A 16063-nucleotide genomic window follows, 5' to 3' on the forward strand; every position below is an offset into this window, starting at 1 on the left:
CCAGGCGCTGCGGGATGGAGGGTGTGTGACAAGGCTTCCACTCGCACACGTACATTTCAGCAGAAGAGACAGAAACATTCACCAAGCTCAACAGACTGCACACATGGTAACTGCAGAACAAAAAGGAGTCTCCTCAGTGGGTCTGAGATCACGACGCTCAACTGCTTAGTTCTATGACCTGTGACTCAGAATGAGAGAGGACCTAATGACCTCAACAGAGACAGCGGAGAAGATTCTCCAATGGCTTAAGCTACCCAAAGGGCTAACTCAGGACAAGGACACAGGACAGTGCACTGGCATGGCAGGAGCAATGAGGGCCCCACGACTTAGGCTCAGAGAGGAAGCAGAGACTGAGCTGGGGTCTGGCTCTCAGGAGGCCGCTGTCCCGCGGCCACAGCCCTGTGCCCCGAGGAATGGGCTCCATGCAGTCGAGGCGATTCCTTTTAAGGCTAGCAGTGATCACGGACGTGAGAGCAGAACACTTTAATTATCTAGTTAGAACGGTTTTAGAGAGAACAGATAGTTTGAGAAAACTGATGGGAAGCAAACAGAGAGGATGAGCCTGACACAGACTGCCTGAGGGTACAGGGGGCTCTGCATTTACAACTCCTGCCAGAGTGCTCCCTGCACAGCAGCCACACTTGCGTCCTGTTCAGACGCCAAACACCACCCCGGGCAGTGGGCGTGAACCCGGGGGGCAGATGTGGGAGAGTGGTAAGGAATGAGCAGTGAGGCCGCCCCAGACTCAGAGCTGCTGAAATCTGAGTCAAGGTCCCCGGGCAGTGCAGAGTCAAAGGAGCCCCAGCTCCAGGCTGCAGGAAGAATTCCACCCCAAGGTTTACCTAAGTGAACAACAGAGCTGAGACCCCCAGAATCCTGCTGTGCTGAAACACACCTGAGAGGTTGAGGTCTGCAAGGACGACGCCCGTCAGGAAGCCGTGCATGTCGAAGGGGATCCTGCCGCTCTTCACGCTGTCAGTGACGATGGACTTCACCGAGCCCAGGGCCAGCATGCAGGCCTCGTGGACCTTCCACCTGCCAAAGGGACCCCATGGCCAGTCACACAAACCCCCCGCCAGAGACACAAGCACTCGAGGGAAAGGCACTTCAGCAAGCCTGACCCTGAAGGGCACTGAGCTACTCTTCCAATCTAAGCCTATATCTGAAAACAGTATAATTTAACAGTAACAGGTTTTTCTAACTAAAAACAAAGCAAAAGCCCTTCCTTTCCAGGCTTTTTAAAAAGGAATAAAAGCATCGAACCAACTATTTTAAGGAAAAACTGCTCTAGAACAGGTGATTCAGAGCCAGGATGCCTGCCCTCACCCACCGCCCAGAGGGTGGCCCCACGACGTGGCCCGCCGCCCCCTCTCACCAGTGCTCAGCGCCGCTGCTCTTGGTCTGCTCAGCCTCCTGTAAGTGCCGAGCGGCCGCGGCGGCCAATGCAGCCGCGCTCTCATTCTGGAAATCAGAGGCCACAGCCTAGGATGAGAGGAGAGGTGCCAACGAATATTTCTGTGCAAATTAAAAGCATAAACTGCATTGCTGTGCATGTGGCTAACGTGATCAGATACACTCATAATGCAACCCCGAGCTGTATGAAGGTCTCTAAGTTAAAGCAACACCCGTCTCTCTGCAGAGGCTGAGCTCTCTAAAGCTTACAGAATGGATGGCTACATTCTGCAGAGCATCAGGGGTCAATGAGAGACACAGCTGTGGACAGCAATGGACCAGGTATTTATCTCTGGGAGGTCAACTTGGAAAAGCAGAGCTAATCTACTAAGTGACATGCCGTGGCCCTCCTGAGGTGCCTTAGAAACACCAAAGGACAACAGACTGCCCACCAACAACGAAACGGGAATAAGTGTATCACCAGACAGGCAGCAGCTTCTCCACAGACCTCAGGCTAGAGATAGCTCTGTGCTCCGGTCAGAGCCACAGGAGACGGGCAGCCACCGGGACGTTCACCTCGCAGCAATCGAAGCTTTTCAAATCTGCCAGCCTCTAGTCTGTGCTACACACAGACCCTTGCTGAAGACTGAACTAAACCGAAGAGTTCCTGATTCAAACACCCTCTCCCATTAGAACAACACGCCCCGCACAATTCTTTCATCAATATTGGCATGTAAATCAGAACCAGACCAAGGACTTTAGAATTCCTGCGTCTCACACTTCACTTGAGATGCTCTGTGTTAGTTCTCAGTCACCTCTGACTCTTTGCGACCCCATGGACTGTGGCCCACCAGGCTCCTCCGTTCATGGAATTCTCCAGGCAAGAAGACTGGAGTGGGTTGCCATTCCCTTCTCAGGGGATCTTCCTGACCCAGGGATTGAACCCGGGCCTCCTGCGGGGCTGCAGGCAGAGTCTTTACCACCTGAGCTGCTCTGTTACCCACCCCAGTCTGAGGTAAAGCTGTCCAAAACCAGTGCTGAGCAAAGGCTCGAGGGAGGTCTAGAACAAAAAGGAGAAGCCGACGCCGTCGGGACCCCGGTGAGCGGGTGTCGGGGCAGCCCTCTCACCAGCAGCAGGTCCTGGGCCGCGATCCTGACGGTGTAGGAGAAGGTATCGTCGTCCTCGTCTTCCACAAACTGCTGGGGGTTGGCGGTCCACACTTTGATCTGAAAGAACGATGCGGTCAGCTCTGTGAGGCTCCCTCTTCTAGTCCACACACACGGGAAGATTCCAACCTTCTGTTTTTATCTTGAACAGAACGCTACTCTTTCCGATGCAAAGAAGCAAACCCTTTACCAAACCATGCAGCTACGGCCGCTGTGGAAGGTGGCTGACTGCTGGCCCCTCCTACTGCCAGTCGGCTGTGACCCCAACAGGCCAATTTGCTGAGTCTAGTGGGTCTGATGGAAATCCAATGTGAAAATCATGTCAATTCCTAGGACACAGTGGCATTACCATATTTTTAATGCTCTCTTCTGGTCTAATGACTCTCTGACTAGGCTAAGGATCTGAACGCTGTGTCTCACTATCTACAGAGAAAGGCCAGGCTCTTCTTGCTATCACACCCTTGGTTAGGGGTCCCCTACAGATACCAAAGTGGGAGTATTCTACAAGTCCAACTACCTACCACAGAAGCTGATAAACCCCAGCACCCAGGGACTTGGCAAAATGATGTGAATGAAATCACAGCTTTCCTAGCACTTCCGGTCAGGTTGCTCTTCAGGTATCAGTTTTTAGAAATTAACAGATGCCTGACCCAGACCCCACACTGAAGCTGCACTTGCACGCCGCTCACTGACTCCACCACGCAGGTACCTGCTCCTCAGTGATCTGCATGTAGAGGATGATGTAGTAAATCAACTCAGGCAAGGCCTTCTTGACAGTGCTTTTGAATTTGCTATTTTCCAGGAGAGCGTGGACAAACTCAAAAATGCTAAAGACGAGGTTTTCAAAGCCCAGGACTTCACCTACAGGAAGTACGTGAGAGAAGCTCTTAGTGGCAAGAAGACAGAAAGAAGCACAGATGCTGTGAAGGAACTACACCACCTCTGTGAGCAGGGGTCAGTTAAAGCACTTGTGGGAATGGAAGAGGCCCAGGGGATCAAAGAAGGGAATTTCGGGTACTAGGCACTCTTCGGTTTTTCCAGCACAAAAACCAGGGAACTCCCTGGTGGCCCAGTGGTTAGGACTTTGGGCTTTCACTGCTGAGGGCCTGGGTTCAATCCCTCGTTGGGGAATTAAGATCCTGGAATTCACGCAGTGGAACCAAAAGAAAGAAAAAAGAATCTGAAACACTGAATATATTTTCCACTGAGAAATTCCATGATTTCGTAAGACTTATGCAAATGCTGACGAGGAACAGATTACAGATTTTCAATTTTTGTTTCCCCACATCTAATCCACTGACAGGAAACTCAATGAGAACATTCTCAAGAGAGCAAAGCCTCTAATTTCCTGCCTTTGTCCTGGCTCCCTTCTCCACTACGAGGTATACGACCAAACGCGCTACATACCGTCGGAGTCCACAGGATCCTCTACTTCCTCTGTGTAATTGACTTCTGTCCTCACATAAGTATGATGAAGAGTAAAGAAACAGAATTTGCAGTCTGCTTTGCACACATTCTACAAGGGGACATGACACACTCCGACACTACGAGTAGATACTTTAAGAAAGTGGAACCACGTGAATGTGAGGCCCGAGGCTCTAGACCCCCAACTACAGGGGTGGCAGGTCCCTGCCCTCTCCCAGAAAGGATATAAGGCTGCACTTTCAGTCAGGGTGTTCCAAACAATGGGCAGAATCTGCTGCATGGAGGACACCATGTGCTTTGGGAAGTTTTTCACCAGGGCTGTCACTGCCTGAGGAGTTACAGGAAAAAACCCGAGAGTTACAAGTGAAATGGGAGAAAAATTACTGGTGTCAGACCACCCTGCAGACTCCCAGCACCCCCAACAGCAAGCACTCACCTTCAGGACCTCCATCTTGAACCCACTGTCTGACGTGGGACCGTCTGGGATCTGCAGGGCCTGGACAAAGGCCTCTGTGAACTGCTGCACCACGGGAAAAATCAGGACTTTGGCTGCACCCTGAAGGCAGAAATTACGATCAGTCCTGGACTCAGCCCGAATCTATGGCATCCAGGCACATGGCACCTCCAGACCCTCCAGGCTCAGGCCCTCGTCAGAAGGGTGTGGCCACACGGTCACTGGAGGTGTCCCCAGGGTCTGCCGTGTCCTTATTCAACACTGGCGGCTCCTCACCAGGAGCTCCTCAAACCACTCCTGATTCCAGGGACTGTTATTTCTTAGCTAGGCTGGTCCCACACAGGAGGCAATGAAAGCGCAATAAAGCCCCGGGTGCCAGCTAGTGCGAAAAGGATGCAGGACAAGATACCAGGAAAAGACAGACTCAAATGAAAGGAGACCCAGACGCACATGGATGCTCACTGCATCAAAAGCATGGCTGCTGCGCCCAACACGCCCGCCAGCGGCCACGGCAGAGGCGCGCTCACCTTCTCCAGCTCCTCCATGTTGCAGATCATGTGGGCACAGGTGGTGAAGATCTCCACGGCTCGGGAGCGGGTTCGGATCCCATACACCTGGGAGCGAGTCACAGCGGGGCTGTGAGGCTAACGTGCGTGCATGTGTGATTCAACTGTGACCACTCAACCCTGACCTGGGCACAGATTTATTTAATCCACAGAATAAAAGGCAACACAATGTGAGAACTTACTAGAATCAGCCGTGTATAGAGGCCCCTGTGGGCTAATCTGACTGAAAACACGAAGCTGGGTACACCTCGGAATCCCAACACAGTGTAGTGCTTTCAAAATACAGCCCCTGGCTAGGGATGGGGAGGAGCAGCGAGGCTGAAACATCCCCCAGTGGGCAGTCATCAACCCAACACACGCAGTAAGGCCCGTGGTGAGCAGTGCGGGAGACTGTCCCCGACACGCGGCTGAGGGGGCAGGAGGGTGGGTGGCCCCAGAGGGGCCTGAGCAGCCTCTCGGTGGCAGCTTGGAGCTCCAGCAGCCCCTCTGCTCTCCCCAGAGGCCTGGCCTCCCAGTCGCAAGGGAAGGGGCCGAGGCTCGTCCGACGCAGCCCTCGGTCAGCTCTTGTCTTCAGGTATGGGATCAGCAGCAGACACAACAGGCTCCCGAGAGCCAGGGCCGCTCTCGGCAATGCGAAGACCCTACCTCGGCCATGGTGAAGATCTTGTACATCTCTGGGAGGATGACGGGTGCAACCAGCGGCATCTGCGTGTCGGTGACTTCTCGAGTGAATTCTACAGAGAAGAAAGGAGGCAGTAAAAATAACACTGCTTTATAAAGACATTCATGTGACAACTGCTGGACTGCTCTAGGGAGCATGCAGGGAAGATGCTGGCCAGGAGCCCTACCCTGGGGCAGGGAAGCAGCGTGAAGCATTTGTTAGAAGGGAAAGGAGCCCCGCAGGGGAAAAGGAGCGCACACCAGACTGTGGAGCGCGCGGCCACTGGAGAACCTGGGCTCAGCCTGGCCTGCGCCCGGTGCCGGCACCCAGGCGCACCCGGGGCCGCCTCGCTGGGTTCCGCCTTCAGCACCTGCCCCCCTGAAGCCGCCGTGACACAGGTGAGACAGCCTGGGAGACACCAGGGCCCCGCTCCAGCCTGCACATGGGGACGACGGCGCCGACCAGGGTCAGGCTGCTGCTCAGAGGAAGAGCAAGGGGTCGCTACCCCGTCAGTCTGGCCATCGAGCCAGACTTTCCGTTTGCGTCCAAAACCTCATGAGGCGCCGAGGCAGCAAGCTGAGCTCTGAAACGCATCACTGAAAGTGGAACACAGGACCCGAGCCCTCGTCCGCTCACTTGTCTGCTGCTTGACCAACTGCATTTTGTACTCTAATGCTCATTCTTCACTTTACAGCCCTTCATGTAGTTAAGTCCAAAATAAGTTTTCTGAGGGCACTCATCAAGTCAGAGAAAAGTGCAGGACGCCAGCAGCTGCGTCTCCAAAGCGCTTTGAGACGAAGAGGGAACCAAGGCCTGTGTGTCAGCGGACTCAGCCGTGACAGCTGGGCCTGCGCTGCCTTCCCACAATCAGCCTTGGTTCTCATGGATGAACGGTGAGTTTAATGGGAAGCTTTGCTAAACCAGGCAGACAGGAGCAGGGCCTTGAACAGCCCCGATGAGCCCCTTCTCCTCCCGGCCTCCTGCCCACCCATGGCACCCTGCGCCCTACACGTGCGCCTCAGCGGCCCCCAGAGCGCGATCCAACCTCATGGAGCAGCTCCCTGGTGTGAGGTGGCGCTCTCCACCCACATCCGCTGCCTCCAGCACAGCGGCATACCCTGCCAGCTCCTTCCCTGCGGCCTAGTGCAAAGTCATCTCACTGAGCAGACTCCCCCAGTCACACACAGCGAGGGCTCTGCAGTGAGACAACTCTGGGGACACGGACAACTACCTTTTCTTCCAGGTTTTACAAAGAGCAGCTGAACTTTGTGTTGGCAGACAGGGAAGGAGTAGGCTTCCTTTCCTTAGCAGAAAACAGATCTGTTAATTGATACTTTGGCATCAAGAGGCTGTGAGTAAAGAATCCTAGAAAGCTCACTCCACAGAAGGGTACGAGAGGCCACCTGAGAAGTAAGCCACACGGAGAAGCAGAGCCATGAGCAGGGAAGCCAGAGTCCGAGCAGAGAGCGTGTGATTTTCTCAGCTGGGTGGCTGCGTGTGCCATGAGCACGTGTCACAGGTGATCACACAAGTGTACCCAGCTGGGCGGTGCGACGAGACAGGGGCGTGGGAGGAGGGGCATGAAACGCAACTCGAGGAGGGGCTGCCTTTGGACGCAGATCTGGCACAACCGTCAGTGTCAGACTGCTGCTGTGGCTCAGCTGCTCAGTCGTGTCCGGATCTTTGCAACCCCATGGACTGTATCATTCCAGGCTTCCCTGTCCTTCACCACTTCCTGGAGCTTGCTCAAACTCAGTACTAGATGAACTTGTAAAATTGGGCCCCGATGCCAAGTTTAATAAAGCAAGACCTGTAGAAACGCCGTTCCTAACTAGGTAAGAATACCTGTCAGGAGAGACGGCAGATCACGGAGAAGAAAAGATACGAAAACCTGTAAAGGAGAGGGGACCGTGCTTTCTGACACGTCAACATCCAGCGGCTAAGGTCCAGACAAGGACTCCCTGAAAGCAAAGCAGAGGCGGCGGGAGGAAGCAGAGCAGGATCTGCAGAGGCGGGGCTTCCGGCCGTGTGGGGGCTGAGGGCGCTGAGATCAGGCCTTTGAGGGACTGACAGAGCACCGTGCTTAGAAGAGCGCCTCACCAAACCTCTCAGGACCAAAAGCTCAAGCATTTCTCTCAACGGCTCACACCAAAGACTACACATTCCCTAAGCTGGTCAAGTGAAGGTCCTGATTACATCGTGTGACTGTTTTTATCTTCTTTCCACATTCCCAGAAAAACTTGACTACTCTTATCTTTGCATTGAACTACGTAGAAAATACTGTGTAATGATGATGACAATCACAACAGCTACAATCTCTCGCAAACCTGTTGTCCTGGCATAGGACACCTCACCGAGACGAGCTCACCAAAGCCACCAGAAGCCCTTGCCAGGTGAACAGTACCCTCACCTGAACTTTACACACCAGGAAAACTCAGGTTCAAGAGATGAGCAGGTCGGGTCAAGGTACAGCCAGACCGTGAACTGCAGTCTGCATGCCGGACCGCCACGCGTGACCCTCTCCTGAGGGGGAGGGTCCCTGACATGGGAGGGCAGCATGGAAGTGAGAGCCGGGAGGAGTTGGGGGCACATGGGGTCCAAGGTCCGAGGCCAGGCTGTGGAGCCCGTACCTGTCAGCACCCGCATGGCACCGTGGACGGCGTTCACATCTCCGCTCACCAGCATCTCCATGAGCAGGTTGAAGAGCTGCGGCCAGGCCTCGGGCCAGTCCCAGTGTGCGATGGCCGACACCGCGTAGGCCACGCTGGAGCGCACCTTGCTTATGGACTCCCTCAGGCCGTTGGGCAACAGTTCCCGGATGACTATCTTTGCCTGGAGAGGAGAGAAGCCCGCCTCCGTCTGACCGGGGTGAGAGAGCAGCAGGTCGCTGCCCAGTTCATGTGCTGGAAAAGCAGCGTGGGGGGGACACTGCACACCTGTGCAGAGCCCCACACACACTGCACCCCGAGTCACCCCCGGCTCCACACTCACACTGTCCACGACAGGAACCACCAGGCACATGCGGCCATTTAAAGTGATGAAAACTAAATGAAGTTAAAAACTGAGCTTGTCAGCCGCCTGAGCCCCATCTGAAGCGCTTGGCACCACGCACGGAGAGCAGCTGTCCCAGACGGCACAGGCACGGAACACTCCCACTGTGGCAAGTTCCAAAGGGCCTCAGCCCCTGAAATGTCATAGGGCCCCAGGACGGCTGCACAGCACTGGACCAGGGAGGAGCGCTACCTCATGCAACCTGCAAACAATTCCCTGAAGCTGGAATTTTATTAGATATTTAGGAAACTGAACCTCAAAAGTTATACTTTTAGAACGTTTTGTAGCTAGTAAAAGGCAGGCTGGAATGTGAACAAGGTCCGCCTGGCACTCGAGCTCTCTCATCTGCAGCATGTTGCCCAGAATGGCAGCCGCCAATCACTCCATCCCCTTCTGCCCGGCCTCGTGACAGCCCCAGCCTCCTACGATGGCCCCTCAAACCTCCACAGCAAGACAAGTCAAGTGCCTCTCCTCACCCTTTCCGTGGTCTCAGGAGGCCTGAACTTCTCCGACTGGGCACACCAGTGAGTCTCCACATACTGTTTCAGGATGACTGATGCCAGCTGTGAAGGAAACAAGCCAGGTGGGAAAGCAAGGAAAGCCTTTCTTCACACATACACCTATACACAGGGCCTGACACACCCATCTGAAGCCTGTCCAAATCTGGTGCAAAACTCTAAGTTATTCATAAATTGGCCTTACCCTTTCACTTTCCCATAAAAAAGTTTTACCACCAAGTAGAGAGAACTTATTTATAAACGGGGCCAGTCAGTCTTGACTTACCTGACGGATCGCCAGTGCCCCCTGGGGATCGACGGTCAACTCTGCCAGGTGGACACCGAATTCTGGAAGAGAAAATTCCACTGTGAGTCTAAGAACACCCAGGAAAGCCATGGCGGTTCACTGAGCTCTAACCCTGATGCCAACAAGAAAGATCTCAGAGTCTGATTCGGCGTCTCCAAAGGTGCTGGTGACCGCTCAGACCAACTTCCCTAAGAAAGACGAGCGGGGAGCCTGCAGCGTGGGCTGCTTGCCGTGGGCAGTCCCAGCACCTCTCACTTCCCCCGTCACTGCGCCCTGTCTTGCCCTTCAAGGTGGCAATAAACGCAGTGTCTAATCGAAAACTGGTGCTACCTAACCCCAAAGAAAACTTAAAAGCTGAGACTTCAGGAGTTGCCCAGATCTACGCCATCAGGTAAGAGATGATTAAGTCTAAGAAAATATGGTCTTAACAGGCTTAATCCTAAAAACACAACCGTTACAAGCCAACAGTTTCTAATAAGTAATATAAGTGGTAATTTCAAAATGCACACTGGGGGCTTCCCTGGTGGTACTGTGGGTAAGAACCCTCCTCTCCACACAGGGGACATGGTCTGGATTCCTGGTCTAGAAGACCCCACGTGCCATGGGGCAGTGAAGCCCGTGCTCCCTGAGAGACGCCACTGCAACGAGAAGCTCGAGCACCACAACCAGGAAAGGCCGTGCAGCCACAGAGACCCAGCACGCGCGTGCATGCACACACACACACACACACACACACACACACACACACAAGCACATACGGGGAGGCAGCATGTACCACAACCAGGAAGACCATGCGGCCACGGAGACCCAGCACACACACGCGCGTGCGCACACATAAGCATATGGGGAGGCTGCCACGCTCACTCCCAAGTTAAAATTTAGATCCTTCAATGCAATCCCTGTCAAAATTCCAATGACTGTCCTGTAGAGACAGAAAAACCCATCCTAAATTTCATATGGAATCTCAAGGGATCCCAAATAGCCAAAACAATCTTGACAAAGACCACCTGAACTGGAGGATCCACTCCCCACTTTCAGAACTTGCTACAAATCGACAGCAATCAACAGTGTGGTGCTGGCAGAGCCAGGCACACAGACCAGCAGGACATACTGCCAACGCGTAAAGAGCGGTCTGCTCGACGACGGGCGCTGCGACAACTGGGACAGCCGCGTGCGGAGGGCTAACCTGAGCCTCAGCTCACACCATACACAGAAATTAACTCAAAACGGCTCAAGAACAGGTGGGATCTTAGCTCCCCAACCAGGGACTGAACACAGGCCCCCTGTCCTGGGAGCACAGAGTGTTAACCCATGGACCACCAGAGGAGTCTCCTTGTCTGAGAAAGTCTTAATTCTTCAGCTTTAAAGGTTAACTTAGCGGATAGAGAATTCTAGGTGGGTGATGTATTTTCTACGATCACGTTAAATACTTCACTCCACTCCTCTCCTGCTTGTATGGCTCCTGAAGAGCCGTCCAGTGTAACTGTTAACTCTTGTTCCTCCACAAATAAGGAACTCTTTTCCTCTGACTCCTTTTAAGATTGTCTCTTTCTCTTGGTTTTCTCCAGTTTGAATATGCTAGGCACAGCTGTATTTTAGTCTTGCTGGTCCTAACTTTTGTCAAATTAAAATTTTAAGGTCGTCAAATTTATCAATCTTTTGCTGCCTTTGGATTTTGGGCCATAGTTAGAAAGCCTTTCTTTATGCCAAAGATAAAGAAAAGTTTTCCCATACGTCTTTCTACAATTTTTATGGTTTCTTTTTAAACATTTAGGTTCTGAATCCCTTTGCCGCTTACTTTTTGTATGGTGTGGGAATGGATCTAATTGCAACCGCTCCCCACGCAGCTGTCCCAGCTCCTTCACTGAAGGTCCGTCCTTACCGCCGTGTTTTGAGACGCCACCTTTGCCAACACTAAGCTCGCAGGTGCTCGCGTCTATTTCTAGACTCGCTGCCTTACTCCGCAGTCCTACCTGCCTGTCTGTGCGCCAGTGCCCCGCTGCCTGTTTCGACTGTAGAGGCTGCAGGTGAGGTTTCAGCGTCTGCTAGAACTAACCCCTCTTCCGTTTGCTGCTTTCGGTGTTTTGGGAGCTACTCCTTCCACGCTTACTTTTTGGTGACCTTCAGAATCAACCCGTCTCACTCAGAGCTGTCCTATCGAAGGATAGCTCACCGTCCTATTCGTCCATGCCCGCTTTTAACCCTTTCAGGATGGCTAGCGCTGCCCCAGGAGTTTTCCGCATAGTTCCTGTTCATCTCACTCCTGGGCACTTATTCTTTTTGTCGCTATTGTAAACTCCTTAAAAAAAAAAAAACCAAATCACTATATCCTCTAGCCTTTTACTGTTTGTGTATGTGAAGGACACTGATTCTGTGTTTTAACTTTTTTGTATCTTTAATTTATGCTACCTTACTGGATTCTTACTCATTCTTATTACATTCTTATTTTAAGCTACAATTACTGATACAATCCTATGGCACTTAAGTCTCACTCAGGAAAGGAGAGTTCTTGCAAGACTAAAAAAGTTGCCACATTCTTTCTATAGCAGTTACTAAGTTATTAAATCACAAGCAAACAGTTAAAATCTGCAGAACTACCTCTAAAGACACTGAAGTCCATTCTAATTCTTAGGGTTAATCTGGCTAGTTCAGTCTCTGTTAAGTTTCATAAAACGCATTTTTACTAGAATAAACAATAGGTCCCTACAACCCAAAGATATGGGAGTCAACTTTCCCAATGGACTAACATAGATGAGTCAGACTGCTTGGATACTGACCAAAGCTCAAGCTGAGTGGGAGAAAAACCCCTGAAGTGCACGTGTGACACCCACAGAAGGGGGAGAGGGGAAAGGCGCCTGTCAGGGACCCCACACGCCCTCTGACCTCAGATCCTCGGTGTGTAAACGGGCGCTAACCTGACGGCTCCAAGTCGGCCAAGAAGCTCGGGATTCTCTCCCCTGAACCCTGTTCGCCGATCCTGGTGAGCCTGTGTGAGGCCCTTCAGAACGTCTGTAACACACTCGCAAGTTACCTGGGACACACACTGTTTTCTTTTAAGGCATCATTTCAACAATGGTTGCACGGACCACTCTGATGCGGGTATTAATGTCCCCACCAAAAGTACAAGGTCTGGATCACCACAACAGGGACAAACAAGATCAAGATCAACAAAATCTTTAACCACAAGGTGTGAAAAAGAAAGATACTGAGGTATAAAATGGGGCATTTTTGAAAGGACTTGAAACTTGAGTGGAGACTATAAAGCTTAAGCCGATCTGAATAATTACCTCCCAACGCAAGCACAGATAGAGGTGGAGCGCTCACACTGAGGCTCACAGAAGGGAGAAGGAACCAGGCCTTTCCCACCAGCCCACCCTGCACCCGTCAGAAAAGTCATTACTGCAGAAAGACCAGGCGAACTACACAGGGGCCCTTTCTCACCAACCCTAGAACTGCCAAGCCCACTCTTTTTAAAGAAGAGCTTTGTGTGAACACACGCTTTCCATCCAAGGCCATGAGGAGGTGGTAGTCTGGTGAGGGTCACAGTAATTGGGAGCTATTTACTCAAACATAATCTTTAAATTCATCTTGTCCTGGAACCTATCAAAGATCACACCCCAATTTCCACCAATCACCGTGCTTCACACATCGCTGAGATTGCAGTACAAGATGGTGAGAGCAAGAGACCACGAGAAGGTTAAGATCCATGTGGGGGCCCCAAAACCTACGTCAGCCAGGGGATTTGTACCTTCAACCTGGTTCCACAGAGGATTTTGTCTGCAAGTTTATTTCCTCCACAGAAGAAAGAAGAGGCGTGAAAGTTCAAAAAGATGACTCTCTGCTCAAAAGCCTTAATGGAAATAAAAATCTTCAAAGAGTATCACCTAAGGACAAATCTTTAAAGTAGAATGGATAAACAGAATAGATTTTCTTCACCACAGGCTCCCAGAGTTTCAAGGACAGTGTCATGATCAACTTTGCTTTGGAAACCCCAAAAATTCAAAGACAAAGAGCTCATATGCATTAGGTTAAAGGGGGATATAAGAAGGAAGATAGCAATTTTATTTAACCTAATTTATTCTAGACTACAGGCTTCCCTAGTGGCTCAGACAGTAAAGCATCTGTCTGCAATGCAGGAGACCCGGGTTTGATCCCTGGGTTGGGAAGATCCCATGGAGAAGGAAACAGCAGCCCACTCCAGTATTCTTGCCAGGAAAATCCCATGGACCATGGACCCTATACACCCATTAGAAATATAGGCAATCTGTCACAATAGGAGTTTCATACTATAAGATTTAATTTTATTTTCAGTTAATCTACTTAAAAAACCATAAGTGTGACAAGGTATGACATTGGTGCTGTGCAGATGGAGAACTCTTACTCTATAAAACTAACACACAGGATGAAATGCCACGAAAAAACCTGCAAGCTCTCTGACTTACTTATCAATACCATTGCCTTATCTGCTGATGACTTCTGTGAAGTAGGAAAAACTCCTATTTACAGATATTCACTTAACAGAGATAATATAGTAGTTTTTGATGCACTGTAACTAAGGATATCCATTAAAAAAAAGTATTTTTATTTTGCTGTGTGTTGGGGGATTTTCAGTTTTGCTGAAATTAACGTAATTTCTTCAAAAAGCATGAGAACACCCGAATAACTTACTCTGGGATGATTAAGGCAAGGAAAATACAAGAGACACAGACAGGCATAGCTCTCTTACTTTGTCTTGCTTGAAAAGGACAAATACAGATTAAAGTAAGATTCAATCTATGAACTTAAGCCGAAGAGGGACATTCTCAAGCGGGCTCTAAGAAGTCAGCTTTCTAAAGCCATTTTCCTTAAGAAATTGCATGTCTCTGGTTCCCTTTCCCAAGACGAGGAAGGACAGGCCTGTGAGCCTGGGTTCACACCAACTCCAAGAGGGGCTGGATTCACCTTTAACCCGACCCCACAAGGTGCCTCAAACCTCCTTTGGAGGAAACCTCTCGCTCTCTCCAAACCACCCTCTGGCCTTTCAGTCTCTGTTGCCCTCTCTGGTTTTCCCTGCTCCCCTTTCTTTCACTTCACCCCACTAGGCAAAAACAGGATCCTTCTACAACTTGGCTTAGAAGGGAAGCTCCAAGGACAGCATGGAGGAGAAAGGATAAGCTGAGAAATACAAGCTCCTGGTCTCAAGGGCCGACTGGAGACTTGAGCTGGACGGTCAGGAAAGCTCCTGTTCCAAGAACTGGGGACCAGCTTGTCTGGGAAGGAGGGAGTCTCTGGGAAAGCCCCCTTTCTCACAGGACTGTCACAAAACCACAGCTGAAAGGAAAAAGAAAACTCCACCACTGGCCTTTTTCCGAGCGCGGCCGCCTTCCGCGGGGCTCAGTGCCCGCCACGCGCCCAGGAGTGCATCTGGATCCTGGAGGGGCTCCCTTCGCAGCTGACAGTGCTTACGCTACACTGCAAGAGAGCCAGAAAAGCGCTCGTGAGAACCAGGAAGCAGACCTCAGCCCGCAGGCGCCGGAGACGGAGTAACACAGATGTCTGGGCAACAGGAGATGCCAGGAAAAGCGCGCGAGAGAATCCCCCTCCCCAGCTCAACACAGCAGTGGTGGGAGGAAAGGAAAAAATGTGTTTTCTGTGACCTATCTGCTGGCAGCAAGACATAAAAAACTAAGTCAAGGCCAAATGTCTTCATTTCTAACAAGAAGAAATACCTAAAAGAAGAAAACCACCTAGGCTCTCACGTCATACAGCAAGTTTACCATCTGCCCCGCAGTGCAGGGGGCGTGCGCTCAGCCCCCGTCGGGGAACTAAGACCCCACACGCCACGCAGCCACTAAGCGCGCGCTGCAGCCAAAGGTCCCCAACAACAACGCGAGGACCTGAGTGCTGTAACCGACCCGACACAGCAAAATGAGTAAGTGTCAAAAGGAAAGTCGGTACTATGCTGGCCTGGAGAATTAAAGCTTACGAATGAAAGCAACACATTCCAGCACTCAGGTGATGCTGCTCTCAGAGGAGAGGAGACAGAGAAGAAAAGAAGGAAACAACTGTGTTCTGAGACATAAAAACAGGCCGAGCATAAACACACCAAAAATGAAGAGCTGACACTCTTCAAAGTTACGATCGTGGTGTAAGTTGTGCGTGCGCACACACACACACAGAGTTCAAAAAGCTGAGTAGAGAACACCAGACTTTGATGTAAGTGACCTTCAATAGTTCATGAACTTTCCTTCTTTTAAATTACCATGTTTATAAGATGCGTGATATGATCCCACCTATTAAATAAAATGGAATTAGAAGAACACTTGAACAGATCAAAAAGACTAATTCCTACTTTACGGAGGCAGAACTAAATTCCTACAAACACTGTTGATAAAACACAAAATCGCAACTTTCCTAACGAGACAAAGGGCACCAATCATCTGCTGGAATTGTACTGTGCAGCCCGGGACCCTCCAGACTCTGAAGTGCTAAGCGTCTCAGGCTGGCAGTGCCGTCTGAAGAGGGTGGCTCTATGTCCTCCGCCCGTCAGCCCTGTTTACAGGC

General features: G+C 51.2%; 1 protein-coding gene and 1 long non-coding RNA gene across 2 annotated transcripts in view; one reads left to right on the forward strand and one right to left on the reverse strand.

Moving 5' to 3' along the window:
• Window positions 1–16063, reverse strand: part of IPO9 (importin 9) — a 39598-nt gene that overhangs the window by 20084 nt on the left and 3451 nt on the right. The window contains exons 2-13 of the mRNA XM_024976944.2: window positions 9500–9561; window positions 9193–9279; window positions 8296–8497; window positions 5650–5738; window positions 4966–5052; window positions 4421–4540; window positions 4212–4312; window positions 3967–4025; window positions 3269–3420; window positions 2521–2619; window positions 1376–1482; window positions 896–1035 (exon numbers count right to left, since the gene is read on the reverse strand). Of these exons, the coding sequence (XP_024832712.1) occupies window positions 896–1035; window positions 1376–1482; window positions 2521–2619; window positions 3269–3420; window positions 3967–4025; window positions 4212–4312; window positions 4421–4540; window positions 4966–5052; window positions 5650–5738; window positions 8296–8497; window positions 9193–9279; window positions 9500–9561 (1305 nt within the window). The remainder of the gene's footprint in view (window positions 1–895; window positions 1036–1375; window positions 1483–2520; window positions 2620–3268; window positions 3421–3966; window positions 4026–4211; window positions 4313–4420; window positions 4541–4965; window positions 5053–5649; window positions 5739–8295; window positions 8498–9192; window positions 9280–9499; window positions 9562–16063) is intronic.
• On the forward strand, window positions 6061–15821 carry LOC104974455 (uncharacterized). Its single transcript, XR_811983.3, has 2 exons — window positions 6061–9911; window positions 10080–15821. It is a non-coding gene; the product is annotated as an uncharacterized lncRNA (long non-coding RNA).

The sequence above is a fragment of the Bos taurus genome, chromosome 16, assembly GCF_002263795.3.
Source record: "Bos taurus isolate L1 Dominette 01449 registration number 42190680 breed Hereford chromosome 16, ARS-UCD2.0, whole genome shotgun sequence".
Lineage (NCBI taxonomy): Eukaryota > Metazoa > Chordata > Mammalia > Artiodactyla > Bovidae > Bos > Bos taurus.